Source organism: Pseudoliparis swirei, chromosome 13, assembly GCF_029220125.1.
Source record: "Pseudoliparis swirei isolate HS2019 ecotype Mariana Trench chromosome 13, NWPU_hadal_v1, whole genome shotgun sequence".
NCBI classification, from domain to species: Eukaryota; Metazoa; Chordata; class Actinopteri; order Perciformes; family Liparidae; genus Pseudoliparis; species Pseudoliparis swirei.
The window spans coordinates 5,879,213-5,895,656 of NC_079400.1; the positions used below are offsets into that span (position 1 = coordinate 5,879,213).

Here is a 16,444-nt window from a genome sequence, read left to right on the forward strand (position 1 = left end):
GCTTGGCAGCTGGTGCATAGATGAGGCAGCGCAGGGAAAAGCGGTTACCAGATGGTTGTTATTGCAGACAATAACCGTTCAGATAACTCTCAAACATCGACAACGTACTTGATCAGCGCCGTTGTCATATAAACTGTAAGTACTACGTCACAAATTGCTTATTGTGCCTGCATGGCAGCTCATTTGAACAATTTAAACAGCTCGTAAGCTCCCTTTAAAACAAAGATGAGCATCCTGTAAACTTGTACTGTACATTTATTCCGTAACAATGCTTACTTAAAATGCATGTAACTTCCGTTTAAGTATTACGACATTATGTTTACCTCTCAATTGATGTCTTTAATCTCGAGTTTGAGTGCTTATCTTTTGTTTCTCTCTCTCATGAACAGCTAATCACATACATCCTGTATAATACTGCAATGAAGACAACCATGCCCGCTCTCTCTGCAAACACTGATATCGGCAACTCACCCCCTTCTCCAATGGACAGCAGTCTAAGGAGGCTGTCCTGGGGTAAACTGGTTCAAAGGATGGCTGATTTCAGCACATCTGCCAACAGCAGCAGTATTGAGTCGGAGTCCAACAATGGCAGCAGGAGTGATCTCTCTGACTCAGGTAAACAGCGCCTTCATTCCGAGTGAATAAGCCTTTCCTCTTTTTGATTTAAATGTGTTGTATGGCTCCGATGCTAACCCTTTGTGTCTTGACAACAGGGTCAGATGTCTCCAGTGACCTGTCTCACTGTAACGAAGACCTGTTTAATGATCCAATGGAGGAGACCATCCTGAAAGAAATGGTGGACCTTATTGCAGGAAGCCTGAAAGAAGCCAAAGACTCCTTACGATGCACTAAACTGCTCATCCCCGACAAACTTCTGGAGCACATCGGGCAGGAGCTCCTTCACCTGGCAGCCAGTGAGCCCTGTGGCTTAAGAGGGGCTCTCATTGATCTCTGTGTGGAGCAAAGGGATGTCTGCGAGAGCATGGCACAGCTATCTGTGGACCCCTACCTTGTGCCCACCTTTCAGCTGACTCTGGTGTTGAGGCTCGAGTCCGGTGGGCTGTGGCCAAAGATCCAAGGACTTTTTAGCACAAAGTCTCCTTCCACTCCAGTCGTGAGACAAGCGATTAAACTTAGCACTGGTTTCCGAGTGATTAAGAAGAAACTGTATTGTTCCGAGGAACTGCTCATTGAGGAATGTTGAGAAATGTACCGACGGGGCTTTCGATATTTTGTTGTCTGCGTTTTTACAACGCTCAGTTAAGCTCACAGAAGGGCCTTATTACTATAACTACATGTATATGATGCCTACTGAAGTGTAAGGAGGGACTTTGTCATTGTGTAGCCCATTGTTCCCACTGTAAAGGGAGTTTATGGTACCTGGAGCAGGTGTCACGTTTCAAATTACAATGTGTAACCATCATGGTATAAGTGGTAAAAAGGCATTTTGCAAGTATGAAAGTGCGTACCTCAGTTTCTCTTGAAACGCACCATGGCAGCTATATGATTATAGTCATTGAAGACCATTGTGTTTTTTTTCTTCTTTTTATACATGGCAATTAATTGTGATGTACACCAAGTGATGAATTGTAAACCAAGCAAGTTGATTAAAGAGCAGAGGCTTACCAGTGCTTGCATTATGCAGTTTATGTGCAAGCTACGGCTAAGATTTCAAATGTAAAATGATCTTGTATCTGTGTAGTCCTTTCTTGCTTTGAACTTTATTTATTTGACATTCAAATACTCATAACATTGCACTGTTTTTGTACCTCCATGACTGCAAATAAATTATTTTTTTTAAACAAATCTCTCATCTGTTGTCTTATTTCTTGAAATTTGTTATACTAAAATGTTTCATTAGTTTAAAAAAATAAAATGAACATGTTTGATTCTGCTAAATGTAAAAGTTATATATATGAAGTAACAAGGCAGAATACTAATATAGCTATGGATCAGCTGACATATGAGCCAATCAGTTTGGCCCAAATTTTGCCCAACAACAAATATGAAGTTGCCAAACTGAAGACAGTCACAGTACTGGCAAGTCAAAATTAGAGGGTGGAGTTGCAACAGCTGCCAAAAACAGCTGAGTACATTTGCAGTTAGAGAATGCGACGCTGTGGTTCCTGCCGGTCACATGCCGCACGTCCCCCAAAATGTGAACGTGCACAAAGCCATGTCTCCCATTCCCGGCCTCAGCCGGCTGACTTTAGTCAGTCAGATGTGCTGACTGAGCTTTTGTCTCCACGTTCTGGGCTTGTTCTGGTCTGAGCAATGAGTCACGTCCAACAAGTTTAGGCATCCATATTTATTTTCATCTGGGAGTTAAAACATGGTGGAAAAGGTGAGCAAGAACTGTTTTGTTATAGTCTGATAATCATTTCCTAAATAAATAATACAAAACGTAAATAGCATTCTATAAACATAAACGGTGTGACAGAAATTTTTAGTTTTTTCCAACAGATGATGTTTATCAGAGACATTACGTTCAAAAACTAGAACCTGTTAAAGTCCCACTTTGTGGGTAGGCACATCTCTTATTCCATTGGCTTTTATTGTGAAGTGCCATCAAGTCACTGCATACTAGTCTATCCTTAACACAAGTAAACGAGGCAAAGTGTAAAGGGGTATTTCCTAATTGTTATTTCACGCTCTCTCTCACACACACACACACACGCAGACACACAAACACACACAGACACAGACAGAAGAAGACAAGTCTCAGGTGTTCCATGTCTGACCCTTGACATGAGTGTATGTCCATTTGAGGTTTCACATTATTCCTGCAGAGTTCAGAATGTGCATTTGATGTCAAATCAGCAAACCCTCCTCCAACTCCTCTCCTTTGCTGATTTGACTGTGTAAAATGAAAGAGGAAGCGCTCCGTGTGTTATCTTATGAACTGCTACATAAATAATATCTGTACGACTAGATCTAACCTCATTATGTTCCTGTTCCAAACTTTATTATCGCAAAACCATAAAGTGACCTGTGCCAGCTTAATGGCTCTCGTTCAAAACTGGGACGTGGAATTTGTCCAAAACCCCAATCTAATCAGATGGATAAACAATAATAAATGTTTTCCCCTCTATTCTCAAAACATTATATTAGCATTATATTTTCATTTCCATGACTAAAATTCCACAGTAATGGCTTCAACCAGTTTGTGTGGTCAATTTGATGCTTTGGGTGCTGGTTTGTTTGTGTTGCTTGTTGAGTCATCTTCAGTCTCCAGATTGTTAAAGCATCTATTTACAGCCAATAATCTGTTGTGTTGGTTCTGGACACCTGGAGACAAGAAAAAAGAAAGAAATAAAACATTTTCCCTTTGTGGGATGATCCAAAACATGGAGCTGTTCCAAATCAAATATGTTCAGAAATAAAGAAACATGTGGAGAACTTGCATTTTACTTATGAAAGCGGCATCAACCGTGTAATGAAGCTGTGATCTCGGACAGCTTGGCGCAGCTTGGTGTTCCAGCCCTCTGTGCTCTTTGGTACTGATCAGTGTCTCCAAAATAGCGAGCTCTGTAAAACATGCCCTCCTCTGCAGGAAATAGAAAACAATGAATGAGAGACATGTAAGGGGGGGGGGGGGGAATGAAAATCAATATTTCCCCAGAACTGGCAGAAACAACAATTCCTATTCATGGTTGGATAAATAAATAAGCACAACTTGTGTTCTCGGCAAACATACTCTGTTGTTTCTCCTTCCAGCAGTTGTCGCGAAGGTTGGAAACAAAATCCTCCTCCACCGTCCGCTCCAAGTTCTTCAAATTCAGTCCAGTGAACTCACTGGCAAACTGCTCCCCAACATAATATGGCACCTTCAGGTTCATAGTCAGCCTCCTCTGCGTGTAACCTGCCGACCTGCGTGAAGATAGGACAAAGTGTGGGAGAGAGAGGCAATGACCGACGACAGATGACAGATCTGGAACCGCCTGTCTTTGTTAACATGACTCATGGCTGACAGAAGTGTATCTGAAACACAAAGACAATGAGTCCAGGCAAATGGAGCCAGCAACCCTCGCAAACACAGATGAGATCTGTAATTATTTGGAATTAATTGAGGCAGCATTAAGATGCTCTTTCTTAATCAAACCAGAAAGTCATTAGAATGCATCTTTCTTTGGAAATAAGTCTACTTATTATTGGTTAATCCATAAATCTGTGACATTTCAAATATGGCCACCATTCTAGCTTGTACAAAAATAGCACGGAAAAAGAAGAATTATGTTATGTATAAAACTACAATTGGATTGGCATTGTGAAGATCAGTTTTTGTGTCGAGCAACAGTTAGTCTTGTTATTTAACATCCTTCTCGGGCAGGTGCTCATAAGACGGATTTACACTCACGGCCTGAAGCTGAGGCTGTACGTGGGGCTGTTGACCATGATCTGACTGAGGGCCGACACAATAACAAGGATGAGGATGGGCATGACCTGCACCAAGAGAGCGAGGCCTCCCTGCAAGGAAAATGTTTTGCAGTGTCAAAACCCCACAGCTGAATCAATCGCAATCGCTATTGTTTAAAATTTCTCTGACAGACACTTGAATATTGCTACATTTCACCCCAAAAATACTCGCGGTCTCTCCCTGCTGTTAAACAAGACCTTTACAATGTTTGTACATATTCAGTTTGCATGAGCTCTAATAACAACATCAAACTCACTTCCCGCTGTGGCTCTCTTCTCCCTCGCCTTTGGGAACGCATCCTCCCATTAGTGTACACATTAGCACTACCTAGATCAATGGAGCACATGGAGCACTTAATAGAAAGAACATAACGAGTAGGACAAAGAAAACACTGTCTCACAAGCTTGGAGTGAAAACACAAAGCAGCGGCACTTACTTGATGGATAACCTCCTCCAAAAAACATGTTAAAAAGGTCTTCAGGGGAAATATCTGCCTCAAAGTTCCCATTGTCCGGGCTGTTGCTTGAAGGATGCTTCTTCTCTTCGCCACATTGATCATACTGTTGTCTTTTCTTCGCATTACTCAGAACAGCATACGCATTTCCAATAGCTGCAGGAAGTGAAACAGTCAAATTAAGTTTAATTATCATAAAGAAGGGCTAAAACACACCTGTAGCCGTAATCATAGCCTCTATTTAGGCTTTCTGCGTGACACTAAGGTCGGTGATGAATGAAAGTTCATGCCGGTCACCTTTGAACGCTTCTGTCGCACCAGGAGCGTGATTCTTGTCTGGATGGAACTTCAAAGCAAGTTTTCTATATGATCTTTTGAGTTCATCTTCAGGAGCGTCTGCCTGGACCCCGAGAATTTCGTAGAAGTCTTTACTTTGTTTTATCCTGTGTAGAACACAGGGTTATGTGTCAGGTGTCATATCAAAGCTAAACATATGCCATCCATGCCTTCAATGAACCCTTTGAGTCTTTACATGATTTACAGCCTTACCTCTTCACAGCATCGAGCTGGTCTGCCGTGTAGGACTTTGAGGTGTCTGAAGACTTTTCTTCAGGTCTGGCATACTCGCTGTTGCTCTGCCGCTGTCGAGACCCTGAACCCCCACTGAAGTCGTGTCTGGGTGTAAATCCATTTTTTGCTATAAGCTCCAGGAGTACTAGAAGAGATACAATCACATCAAAACAACATCACATAAAAAGATATTCACACATTCATTCAACAAGCCCACCATACATGGGATTCTCCTGGATATATTAAAGGGTTGCTTCAGCTTTTGCTGTGTATTGTATTTCTGTTTTATGGGGCCTCTCGGTCCGGAGCCGGAAGGGATGGCAATAAGGATATTATTATTATTATTATTGTTGTTGGTGTTGTTGTTATTATTATTATTATTATTATTATAGTAAATTCACTATAAACATATAATAAACAACTGGTTCTCTGTGTAGGGGTCTTTGTCGTCAACACACTTGCTAGGCTTCGTCATCTAGAAGCAACTGATACCCGTAGCACATCTGTTTCATGGTGAGCAGGGACACACAACATGTAATGCTATTCATGCACGCTCGTCTTGAAATGACAACATTATCAAAGTGACTAGCTCCCTAGCTCGCAAAGGCCCCGGCTACTTGAGCCGCGGAGCTCATCCGGGATGCAGGTGATGCTGCAGGTGATGATGCTGCAGACCTCCCCGGCCGATGCGCCCCTTTCTCACGGCTCGGCCATCTTAACTCACCCTTCGCTTTCTCTGTCGGGAAGAGCCTCTGCGCCTTCTCCAGGAATTTCTGCGCCTTGTCCGGCTGGTCGTTGGTTAACGCCGCAGTTGCAATGTCAATGCAGCGCTCCGCTTCGCCCCTGTTTACCTCCATTGCAGCGGGCTGAGCTAACTGGACCAGAAGTAAATACGGGCTCCGGATGATGACGTCACGTAGATGCTGCAAATATAACGCCTGTCAGTTTTTTTGTCCTTTTTGTCTGAAACCTGACGTTCAAATTGGTTTCCCCTGTGTGCACCTTGCATGTATCAAGAGAGCCTTGCATGGTGCGATAGTGTCGACGCCCTGGCTCTTTACCTCCATCAGATGGAGACATAACTGAAGAACTCTTGATCCAGAGGTGTTGGCTAACTACAGACCTCTCGATCTCTAACCTTCCTCTCTAAGATCCTTGAGAAAGTAGTTGCAGATCAGTTGTGTGACTTTCTACATCATAATAGTTTATTTGACGAGTTTCAGTCAGGATTTAGAAAACACACCGCACAGAGACAGCACTGGTGAAAATGACAAATGACCTCCTAATTGCATCAGATAACGGACTCATTTCTGTACTTGTTTTGTAGACCTTAGTGCTGCTTTCGACACTATTGACCATGACATCCTATTACGGACACGGGATCAGTTGATCTAAATGTGTATTTGTAAACGATGAAGCCTCGATGGCCACCAACATAAGTCACGGAGTTCCACAAGGTTCTGTGCTTGGACCATATTTACCTTGTACATGCTTCCTTTGGGCAATACTATCAGGAAACACTCCATACACTTTATTTGTTATGCATATGATACTCAATTATATCTATCGATCAAACCAGAAGAGACCAACCAGCCTGCTAAACTCCTCAGAGATCAATTATCTGGTGATGTGGTTTCTTGCATCTGGCATCCAACAAAGAATCTCAGCGTTATCTTTGATCAGGACTTGTCTTTTAACTCCTGCGTGAAGCAAATCTCAAGGACTGCATTTTTCCATCTATGTAACATTTCATCAGGCACATCTTGTCTCAAAAAGATGCAGAAAAACTGGTTCACACGTTGGTTACTTAATTCCTTATTATCAGGCTGCTCTAAGTCTCTTAAGTGCCTCCAGTTAATCCAGAATAATGCAGCCTGTATACTCACAAAAACCAAGAGATCACATTATTCCTGTATTAGCTGCTGGCTCCCTGTAAAATAAAGAATCACATGTAACATTCTTCTCCTGACCTACAAAGCATTGATTGGTGATGCTCCATCATATCTTAAGGAGCTTGTAGTACCATATTGCCCCACTAGAGAGCTGCACTCACTAAATGTGTGACTCGCGCGTAAATGTAACCTGATCTCTTAAAAAGTAGGATGGGAGCCAGAGCCTTCAGTTATCAAGCTCCTCTTTTATGGAACCAGCTTCCACCTTCAGTTCGGGAGGCAGACACAGTCACCTCATTTCAGAGTAGACGTACGACTTTGTGTCGTATGTGTACAGATTGTAAACCCCTGGCAAATGTGTAATGTGTGATATTGGGCTACATAAAATAAACTGAATAACATTGAATAACGTATGTCTTTAAATGTAAAAACTCACGTATGTGGCAACCCTTTTTCCTGTCAAATATATTTGTAACTGTCTCCCCAGTTCAAACGAAGGGACATGTTTCTCAAAATAGTCACACATGTATAGTAAGTGATCTGCAAATGAGAAATAAGACTAATTGCTGTCCACATTTGTGATCACAAATGTGGACAGCAATTAGTGCGTATTCCGAAATGCGCAACGTCCACTCTGCAACTATACAACGCTATTTGAATCAAGATTCAAACACATGTAAAACAGGAAATGCACACATAATAACCTCAATGCATATTAATATGTACAATACACATTGTTTAGTTAGGTCTAATATTATTCGTCAGCTATCTGTGAATACAAATGTACAAGTATTTATTTACAGATTATTAAATGTGTGCGCATGGATCGCCTGATACGCGACAATCAGGTTACATTTACACGCGGAGACTCGAACCATATAATAGGTGGAGACTATTTCCACAGTCTACAACTCCACAAACACATGATGCGTTTATGCTGGTGGAAACTTGGCCAATGAGGAATTGCAAGTGAGAAAGATTTTTTTTTTGTAGATAAAAAAAACCGGTTGGTAGGCCCTACTTGTCTGATGTGAGAGATACTTAGGTTGAAGTGATTATGCATGTGCTATGACCTCCTATACGGGTGGTTAAGGTAACTAATACAAATGCTAATCCTAAGTATATATGCTCAGTAAACTTCGTAAATTCAGCCTAAGGGCAACAGGCCATACACTGTATGTATCTAGTTTTGAAGGGACCGCAGCTAAACTGTTTACAATGAACGATGGTGGCAGTTGTCCCTGTGTTTCCAGTGTAACGTTATATTAAACCATTGATTAACAATTACAATATTACATTATTAGTTGTGTTATTGTATAAGTACTGTATCATCACCATTAATTCGAAGGGGATCACTAATATTTATTGTTACAGGGTTACTTATCGTATTCTTATTGCCGATTTGATGTGATTATTTTTCAGATAAATGTCACTCTATGTGTCTAGACAGCAGCGTTGGCTTTCCAGAGAAGGTAAACGTACATCTGGCAGAAGAATGAATGAAAGGTGAACAGCAGATAACCAGGCAGCCAATCAGAGTCCGAGTTCGAGGCGACCTCCGCGCGCTGATTGGTCAACCGCGCCTCGCACAGTTTTTATTGACGCGTTTGCTGCGCAGTCAAAGACCACTCTCTCATTCAGGTTACAGGAGTTTTCACCACATCCATCTCCGTTTTTCACAGCCAGGATCTCTTTTCTACTCCTCTGCTTCTCTTTGGTGAGTTATTTACCTTCCGTTAAGTTGCTCTACAGGTGTAATACGAGTGTTATGCAACGCAGAAAACGTCGTAGCCATACGTTCGTAACGTTATGTGAGCGAGAAGTCAGCATCATTGTTACATTTACCATCCTCTTCCTCGTCCGCGCGACGGGCTATATTCGCAGGTTTACTCCGTCTTTATCACCGAAACACGTAAATTAACCAATTTTTATTATTTTTGTTTGATTGTGTTGTGTTTATTTACATTTTTTTTTACAAATTGTTTACCGCCCAGAGCATCACCAAACCGCAGCCACGATGACGGAGACGGAGTCGTTGGAGAAGCAGCAGCAGCACAAGTCTAGCAACGGACATGGTCTTCCAGAAGCCGAGAGAGAAGACGTGTTCGATCACTCATACAAAGAAAAAGAAGGGCCCAAACCTCCCTCTAGCATCGTCTGGAGAAATGTCGTGTTGATGTCTCTATTGCATATAGGCGCTGCTTACGGCGTGCTCCTCATCCCTTCAGCATCCCCGTTGACCTTGCTTTGGTGTAAGTACAATCCTATCTGTTACAGGGTTTATGGGTGTTTATTTTGAGCTATTTTTTTGTTGGTGTTTAACCGAAATTACAGCTGTTATGTCACCCGCTGTTGCAAGCTCGAAGGTGGCTGCACAGATTGTGTGCATGCTCCTCCCAGTATTGTGCATGCAGGGGGATTATAGATCAGGACATATATCACCAGATATTTCATGTCACAGCAAGTATTTTAAAGCTGCACAGTCTGTGCTTGTCACGAAATGTACGGTGTGCTTCTTAACAAGAGACACCGTACATTGTTTGATATTTTTAGAATGAAGTAACAGTATAATCGGACAGTGTAAAGAGTTCTTGACACGAGCTGCATTCGGCTTTATTACTTTGAAAAAATGTCTTTGGAACAATGTGTGGTTGTTATGAATTTAAACCCCCAGAGGCTGCACTTATGAATGGATTTCCCAGCTGATGCAAGAAACATTCAAACGGTTTTATCCATTCAGTCAGCCTCTGCTATGACATAATTACATTACCAAGTCACTATCACAGTTCCATGTAACTTGCCATGTTTATTTAAACTCTCGTGAGATAAGTAGGCTTGGACAAACCAGTTCAGTCAAAGGCAAATTTGAATAATCTTCAGCTATACAAACTGTGCAGGAAAGCTTGTGTGATTCGTTTGATTGTATTGTGGTGATCATCTTGGAACAAACGGCTAAATAAGTTGCCCTCGATAAACAGGCAAGGCCTTGTAAGCTATAATGAGATGAAACAATGCAATAGTGCATTACTAATGTCAGCTTATTTGATGACTATTCTACTGATTATTCTATTCTACTCCCCTATAATGACACATATATAATAATGTAACGCGGATGACTCACGAGCAAAACATAACTTGTTGCAAGATCCTTTGTAGTCCTAAAACTGAGAGTACAAGTGCAGAACGCATGTAATGTTAAGATATTTCAATGTGCAGTGTTTTAATTACTAATTAGTTTTTCCATTTCTCCCCACAGCCTTACTTTGTTTTGTTACAAGTGCTTTAGGAGTTACTGCAGGAGCTCATCGCCTGTGGAGTCACAGATCCTACAAGGCCTCACTACCGCTAAAGATCTTTCTTGGACTTGCCAATTCCATGTCATTTCAGGTAGGCCCACTTGCCGCTGTGATAATAGCAGTTTGCATTCCTGTGTAACGACCATGTTGTGTCTACAGTGTATGTCATCGCTGTCTTTACCTGAACCCACAGAATGATATCTTTGAGTGGGCTCGAGACCACAGGGTTCACCACAAATATTCGGAGACAGATGCTGACCCGCACAACGCCGTCCGGGGCTTCTTCTTCGCTCACATTGGCTGGCTGATGTTGCGCAAACACCCTGACGTCATTGAGAAAGGGAAAAAGCTGGAACTCACTGACCTGAAGTCTGACAAAGTTGTGATGTTTCAGAAGAAGTAAGTGGCTTCAGTCAATGATTGATTTTACAATTGGGGTATTTAAGCGGAATTTATTTTGACTTTCCAGAATAGTTTTTCATTTTCTTATTTACTGTAATGTCAAATACAAATAGATCAAAGAAAGGACGATTAAACCCGTTAACCCTCTGCAGAGCTGTGTGTCTGTTGTAATTCTGGTTTAGCAAGGTGGCAATGACTAACTTGTCTTTCGTGCATGTTGAGATTGGTCCTCAAGGTAGACTTCAATGTAAACTGTCATGTTGAAGAAAAGCAGGAAAAATCCCACGTCTGAGAAGCTGTGCATTTGTGTGCTTATGTTGGACTGAGTAAACAGCGCCTCTCTGCCCTCCACCCGTTCTGTGTTTTTCAACAGGTATTACAAGCGGTCTGTGCTGCTCATGTGCTTCTTCGTCCCGATGGTCGTGCCTTGGTACATGTGGGGGGAGTCTCTGTGGGTGGCGTACTTCATCCCCGCGCTGTTGAGGTACACCTTGGTGCTGAACGCCACCTGGCTGGTCAACAGCGCGGCCCACATGTGGGGAAACAGGCCCTATGACAAGACCATCAACCCCAGGGAGAACGCGTTTGTCATATTCAGCGCTATAGGTATGAAACGCACTAGAGCATGTGCTCTCACTGAAACAAAAGATGAGGAAATAATGAAAGCAGGAATTTTTTGAATGTATGCCGCCTCTAGAATAATACCATCCAGTTTTGCAGGATCACTTAAGAGCTATAGCACCTATGGCCTGCATTTGGCTTCAAGAGTTTGTGTGATGTAGGTCTCAAGTTACACCTAAACCAGTTCAGCAACCAATGATAGTAGAACGGTATATCACAAAACAGATAGGCAAGTCATTTAAAGGCTGATTTAAACATTTTTATTTATGCTGAATCAAAAGTCAAAGTTATTCCCACTCGATCCACCTCCATCCCCAAAAATGCAGGCGCCTTGACCAACCAATAGTGCAAAGAAATGCTTTACTGGTCTTAGGCTAAGCCAACTGACACTTTACACACCAGGTTGCTGTGAAAAAAATCTACTACTATGAATGTTAAAGATTTTATTCCTCAATTGACCCAGAGGCTCATCTTATATTTGTTCACTTTGTACAAAACTGAATGGGAGAAAAGGCCAGTGGGCGTCACACGACCCTGTAATTGTAAATGTGGCCTCTATCACAAAATCGACCCTTCGACCCTCCTCTAAGGCCTGTCTCCTGCTGAAACTCCGTCCAGCTGTCAGAGCTACCATGGAGCCAATGTTGTAACTAACTGCACTTTCTGAACAAATATAGTGGAACTTGGGGGAAACTAAAAGAGGATTTCAAAGAGAAGCAGACAGAATGTGTTTAAAGGATATATCCAGATAGAAGGCGAAGCCTCACATCACCTGGTAATCGAGACCAAAGACAATGATATTAACTCACAACACATTTACTGTCGAGCCGGGTCGGTCTTTATTCACTGAGGCAGTCATTTAAAAGGAAAAGCAGCATTCAGTTTCCAATCAGTAGCTAGCGTGGCATAAAAGTGCTCATGTTAGCTACAGATCTGCTCGCAGCTCCACAGGTTGTAACTGGAAATGATTTAATGATTCGCTCACCACAGTTTTTCATTGTAACTTACAGGTGAGGGATTCCACAACTATCACCACACGTTCCCCTTCGACTACGCTACGAGCGAGTTCGGCTGCAAGTTGAACCTTACCACTTGTTTCATCGACGCCATGTGCTTCTTGGGCCTGGCCAAGGACGTCAAGAGAGGGTCCCGAGAGCTGGTGCAAGCCCGGTTACAGCGCACTGGAGACGGAAGCCACCGGAGTGGCTAAGATTGATGAGTTGTGGTCAGCTTCGGGGGGAAAACAATTGAAAAGAAGTGTTTTAACAGCTATACATTTATCATCCACTGAGGATAAAAGTAATCTTCCTGAGGGCCCTGACAACATTTTGTAGCCGTAACTAAATAATTTGTTCAAGCTGGATAAAAAACAACCCATTTTTGTGAAGCTCTTTCTTTGCCTTGGTTTCTGCTCAGACAGACCATGGCCCTGCAAAGATGCTTTAGATCTGAAGTAGATACATTTTATTTTAAAAGTCAATTTCATCCTCTGCCGTTTGTTGCCACTTTGGTGTGCATTCTTCATGCAGGGTCAGTCATGTCGCTGCTCATTTTATGTAAGTATTACTTAACTATTAAACAAAATAGATAATTAGTGGTGCTTGAAAACTATTGAGGAACAATGTTTAAACTGATAAGATATGATACGTACAGGAGACCGTTGTCATTGCTTGTTACAGACCGTTTTTACCGTTCTCATACACGGTTAATAAATTTTTTGAGCGCTTTAAGATCTCGGAAAAAAAGGGCTGAGAGTTTGAATGATGTTGTTTGGCTTTAAGGAAATATGGCACACGATGGAAGAGTGAGCGAACCCAGACCTTCTTCTTATAACCTGACTAATGACAACAGAGTCATGTAGCGTGTTGCAGTATGTTCCCAAATAAGTAGAAAAAAGTAAACACTAACATATAATGTATTTAGTGTAGTAAATGGATTGAGTATTCCCCCAGACCATATAGGAGAGGTATTTATCATTAAATACAAAACTGCCGTTCAAGTTTAACAGTTAGATAAATGTTATATATTTAAGGAATATATCATCGTGCCAAGAGTGTGCCAATTGTCAAAAACATCTTCATGCTCTCCGCTAGAGAGCATACTTAAGTCGATATTGCTTCTTCACCAAACATCTTTGTGGACGTTTTCTAACATTGTGGCATCAGTGGCGTTGCTCCCTCTTTTATCCAACATGTCCCTATTTTGTCCAAAAACATCTGCAGCAGAGATCTCATTGGTCGATGTAGCAGCCAGTCATGTGACAGTTCTGGTGTTACAAAACAACATGTCACCGATGCATGGTGATTTACTGTAGTAGTTGTTGTGGTGAGGTCTTTTATCGGTAACTATAATGACAGAGCTGTGTCTATTTTTGTAACGTACTGTGGAGCTGCATCGCTTTTGGATCATCAGAACTGTAACTGTTGCCTTGGTGATTTGAGACGGGGTCAGGTTTCCCTTTGAAGTCCTACAAAGCTGATTGTCATTGCTATATTTGAGCTGCATCTATGTTCATGCTCATCTTTAATTCTGATGTGTGGAATGCTTATATTATCCTCTTTATGTATTTTTTTTTTCTTCCCTTATTGACTTTAAAGAAAGATTGTTGAACCAAATGTCTGCACTTCAACAGTTGGCAGTAATATAAATCAAATTTGAGCTCCTGTGTATTTTATAAGTCAGGATACAACCTAATGCCTTATGACTTGAATCCATTCCTGATCTTCTTCGCGCCAAATCTGACCACAGTCCATGTTTACAGGCTGAAGCACCAGATGGAACATTGTTTTTTATTCTGAAAACATATTTTAATTTTGGCAAATTATCCACATTTATTGACAAAAACAAAGTGCTTTAAATTAAGACAGAAGTTCATATTCCAAGAAGACAAATGAAAACGCCTGCTGCAAATGTTCAATCAACAGATTTAACCCTGATGTGTCGACTAGTTTCAACCCATTGGGTGCCGTCATGATGGATGTTAGAGCATCATCAGAGCACCTAACAAAACCCAACAGTATCACAAGCCATGCAAACAACTCCGGCACAATCAACATTTGCCAAATGACAGAATCAAAAGGTTGTCAGTCCGAACGATAATGTCAAATCTCAACTGTACTCTTCTGAAATAAAGAAATTCACAATATTTTCAATAGACACAATTAACAGTTGTTGCTCTCCTTTTTTTCTGTTGTTATTCATTGTGTCTCCGATATTTATCCGCAATGCAAAGTCTTGGAATTATCTGTAAATGTAACATTTTTGTTTGTAATTTCACGAGAATGGCTGATTATGACTCAGTGTTAGTGCACATTGTCTCCTATAAATAGGAAAGTAGTTGTTATGCTGGCAAAATGCCTGCTGTTAATGTCATATATACTAAAGGGTTATTATAATTATTGATGCATCAAAGTTTGGAGTAACGTAGTATTGTCATGTTTTTGTGCAGCTAAATTTATTCAACTGAATCGCTTGAATATATTTTTTGGTGTGAATACAGCGATTTGCAGTTTCTTGGTAACAAACCAACTGGGATTTGGGATTTTCTCTTCTCTGGTTAGTTTTTTATCTCCTGGTGAAGAATTTGACACTTCCCGTTTGCTGAGGACATAAGTGTGCAAGTCAAATATATATCCTAGCTATGAAATAGTGCATTCTTGGCTCTTGCCCGCAGACTGATATCATGCTCATGTGTTGCATGTGTTCACACAGCACAGAGGAATATATGGCCAGTATGCCGACCAGATATTTGTACTCGTGACTTCATACTTTTTCAGGTTAAGGAGTTTGGTTTGTGAATGTGCGTGATACTTATCGAGCAAAGGTTATCAATGCTGAGATAATTTGTTGAGTCATCAGTTAGTTGAAGTCACGCATTGAGCAAAAAAAAGAGCCTTATATTGTCTCAAAAGTGAGGACAAATAATTATAAATGAAATATCTTGTTTTGCAGTGTTACAGTCTGGGACTCTTCCCATTTTAGTAACAAAAACAAATACTCCGATCTTTTCCAATCTGTAAAAGTAGCAATACCACAAACTTCTCAGTTTATGTGGAACTCTTTGTAGGCTACAACAAAAACACAACAATAATTAGAAACAAATACATTAGCATGAAATATACTTTGTACCTAAAGAAAAAGTACAATTTTGCAGTAATTATTTAAGAGTAATACATATCAAATGATTGGATTAAAATGACTGATGCAACTGTGCAAGAATCACTTAAATATAATATATAAAGGCGAAGCTAAAGCTTTCTACTAAATACAAATTTATTGGTTATATTTCGTATTCATAATGTGAATTTACAAAGCAACTTCAGTTCTCAGAAACATTTTCCAGGACGTAGTTTAAAGCAGCGTAGCCTACAATGGAAGCACTTCACTGAAGTTCTCGCTTCAGATTTGTAGGCAAAGTTCCACTCAGCACATCGCAGCATGATTAAAGTCCCGAGGCTCCAGGGACCCGAACAGGCGGAGTAACAGCATGACTCAGGCTGTGGTGTGATGTGTGGTGAGGCAACATTATATGAGCATCACCCCAGACGCAGATGACGGGAGGTTACTGCAGTTCAAACCCCCCCAAAAACACATGCGTGCTACTCGTCACAGCGTCTGACTCCAACCGGCCAATCAGCGGCGAGTTCCAGAAACGTGATCCTCCTAAGCCAATGGAGGAAGGGCGCGTGAACGCTTCTGTGACGACTCCGTGTGAACTTACGTGTGACATGCAGGAAAGCTAGAAAATGCCGGCAGACTTAAATCTAGGGGACCTGGGAACAAATAACATAGA

The 16,444-nt window shown here is 41.3% G+C and overlaps 3 protein-coding genes across 3 annotated transcripts; 2 read left to right on the forward strand and 1 right to left on the reverse strand.

Moving 5' to 3' along the window:
• On the forward strand, positions 1-1,813 carry ddit4 (DNA-damage-inducible transcript 4). Its single transcript, XM_056429873.1, has 3 exons — positions 1-135; positions 390-615; positions 714-1,813. The coding sequence occupies exons 2-3, from the start codon at positions 420-422 to the stop codon at positions 1,202-1,204; spliced, it is 687 nt and encodes a 228-aa protein (XP_056285848.1). The 5' UTR covers positions 1-135; positions 390-419; the 3' UTR covers positions 1,205-1,813.
• A 477-nt stretch (positions 1,814-2,290) lies between these two features.
• Positions 2,291-6,427, reverse strand: dnajb12b (DnaJ heat shock protein family (Hsp40) member B12b). The gene is made up of 9 exons (XM_056429871.1): positions 6,166-6,427; positions 5,421-5,586; positions 5,169-5,314; positions 4,854-5,027; positions 4,674-4,744; positions 4,358-4,467; positions 3,698-3,870; positions 3,405-3,547; positions 2,291-3,288 (listed from the first exon to the last, which is right to left on the reverse strand). The coding sequence occupies exons 1-8, from the start codon at positions 6,296-6,298 to the stop codon at positions 3,426-3,428; spliced, it is 1,095 nt and encodes a 364-aa protein (XP_056285846.1). The 5' UTR covers positions 6,299-6,427; the 3' UTR covers positions 2,291-3,288; positions 3,405-3,425.
• Positions 6,428-8,962: 2,535 nt separating this feature from the next.
• scd (stearoyl-CoA desaturase (delta-9-desaturase)) lies at positions 8,963-14,817 on the forward strand. Its single transcript, XM_056429872.1, has 6 exons — positions 8,963-9,050; positions 9,328-9,585; positions 10,590-10,720; positions 10,823-11,028; positions 11,405-11,637; positions 12,663-14,817. The coding sequence occupies exons 2-6, from the start codon at positions 9,351-9,353 to the stop codon at positions 12,860-12,862; spliced, it is 1,005 nt and encodes a 334-aa protein (XP_056285847.1). The 5' UTR covers positions 8,963-9,050; positions 9,328-9,350; the 3' UTR covers positions 12,863-14,817.
• Positions 14,818-16,444: the final 1,627 nt, after the last annotated feature.

Coding starts and splice junctions, on each gene's coding strand:
- ddit4 (XM_056429873.1), top strand. CDS start 420: ATGAAGACAACCATGCCCGCTCTCTCTGCAAACACTGATATCGGCAAC. Junction 616..713: donor GAGTGATCTCTCTGACTCAG/GTAAACAGCGCC, acceptor TCTTGACAACAG/GGTCAGATGTCTCCAGTGAC.
- dnajb12b (XM_056429871.1), bottom strand. CDS start 6,298: ATGGAGGTAAACAGGGGCGAAGCGGAGCGCTGCATTGACATTGCAACT. Junction 5,587..6,165: donor CCCGACAGAGAAAGCGAAGG/GTGAGTTAAGAT, acceptor TATCTCTTCTAG/TACTCCTGGAGCTTATAGCA. Junction 3,548..3,697: donor CTGGAAGGAGAAACAACAGA/GTATGTTTGCCG, acceptor TATTTCCTGCAG/AGGAGGGCATGTTTTACAGA.
- scd (XM_056429872.1), top strand. CDS start 9,351: ATGACGGAGACGGAGTCGTTGGAGAAGCAGCAGCAGCACAAGTCTAGC. Junction 9,586..10,589: donor CCCGTTGACCTTGCTTTGGT/GTAAGTACAATC, acceptor TTCTCCCCACAG/CCTTACTTTGTTTTGTTACA. Junction 11,638..12,662: donor TGTCATATTCAGCGCTATAG/GTATGAAACGCA, acceptor TGTAACTTACAG/GTGAGGGATTCCACAACTAT.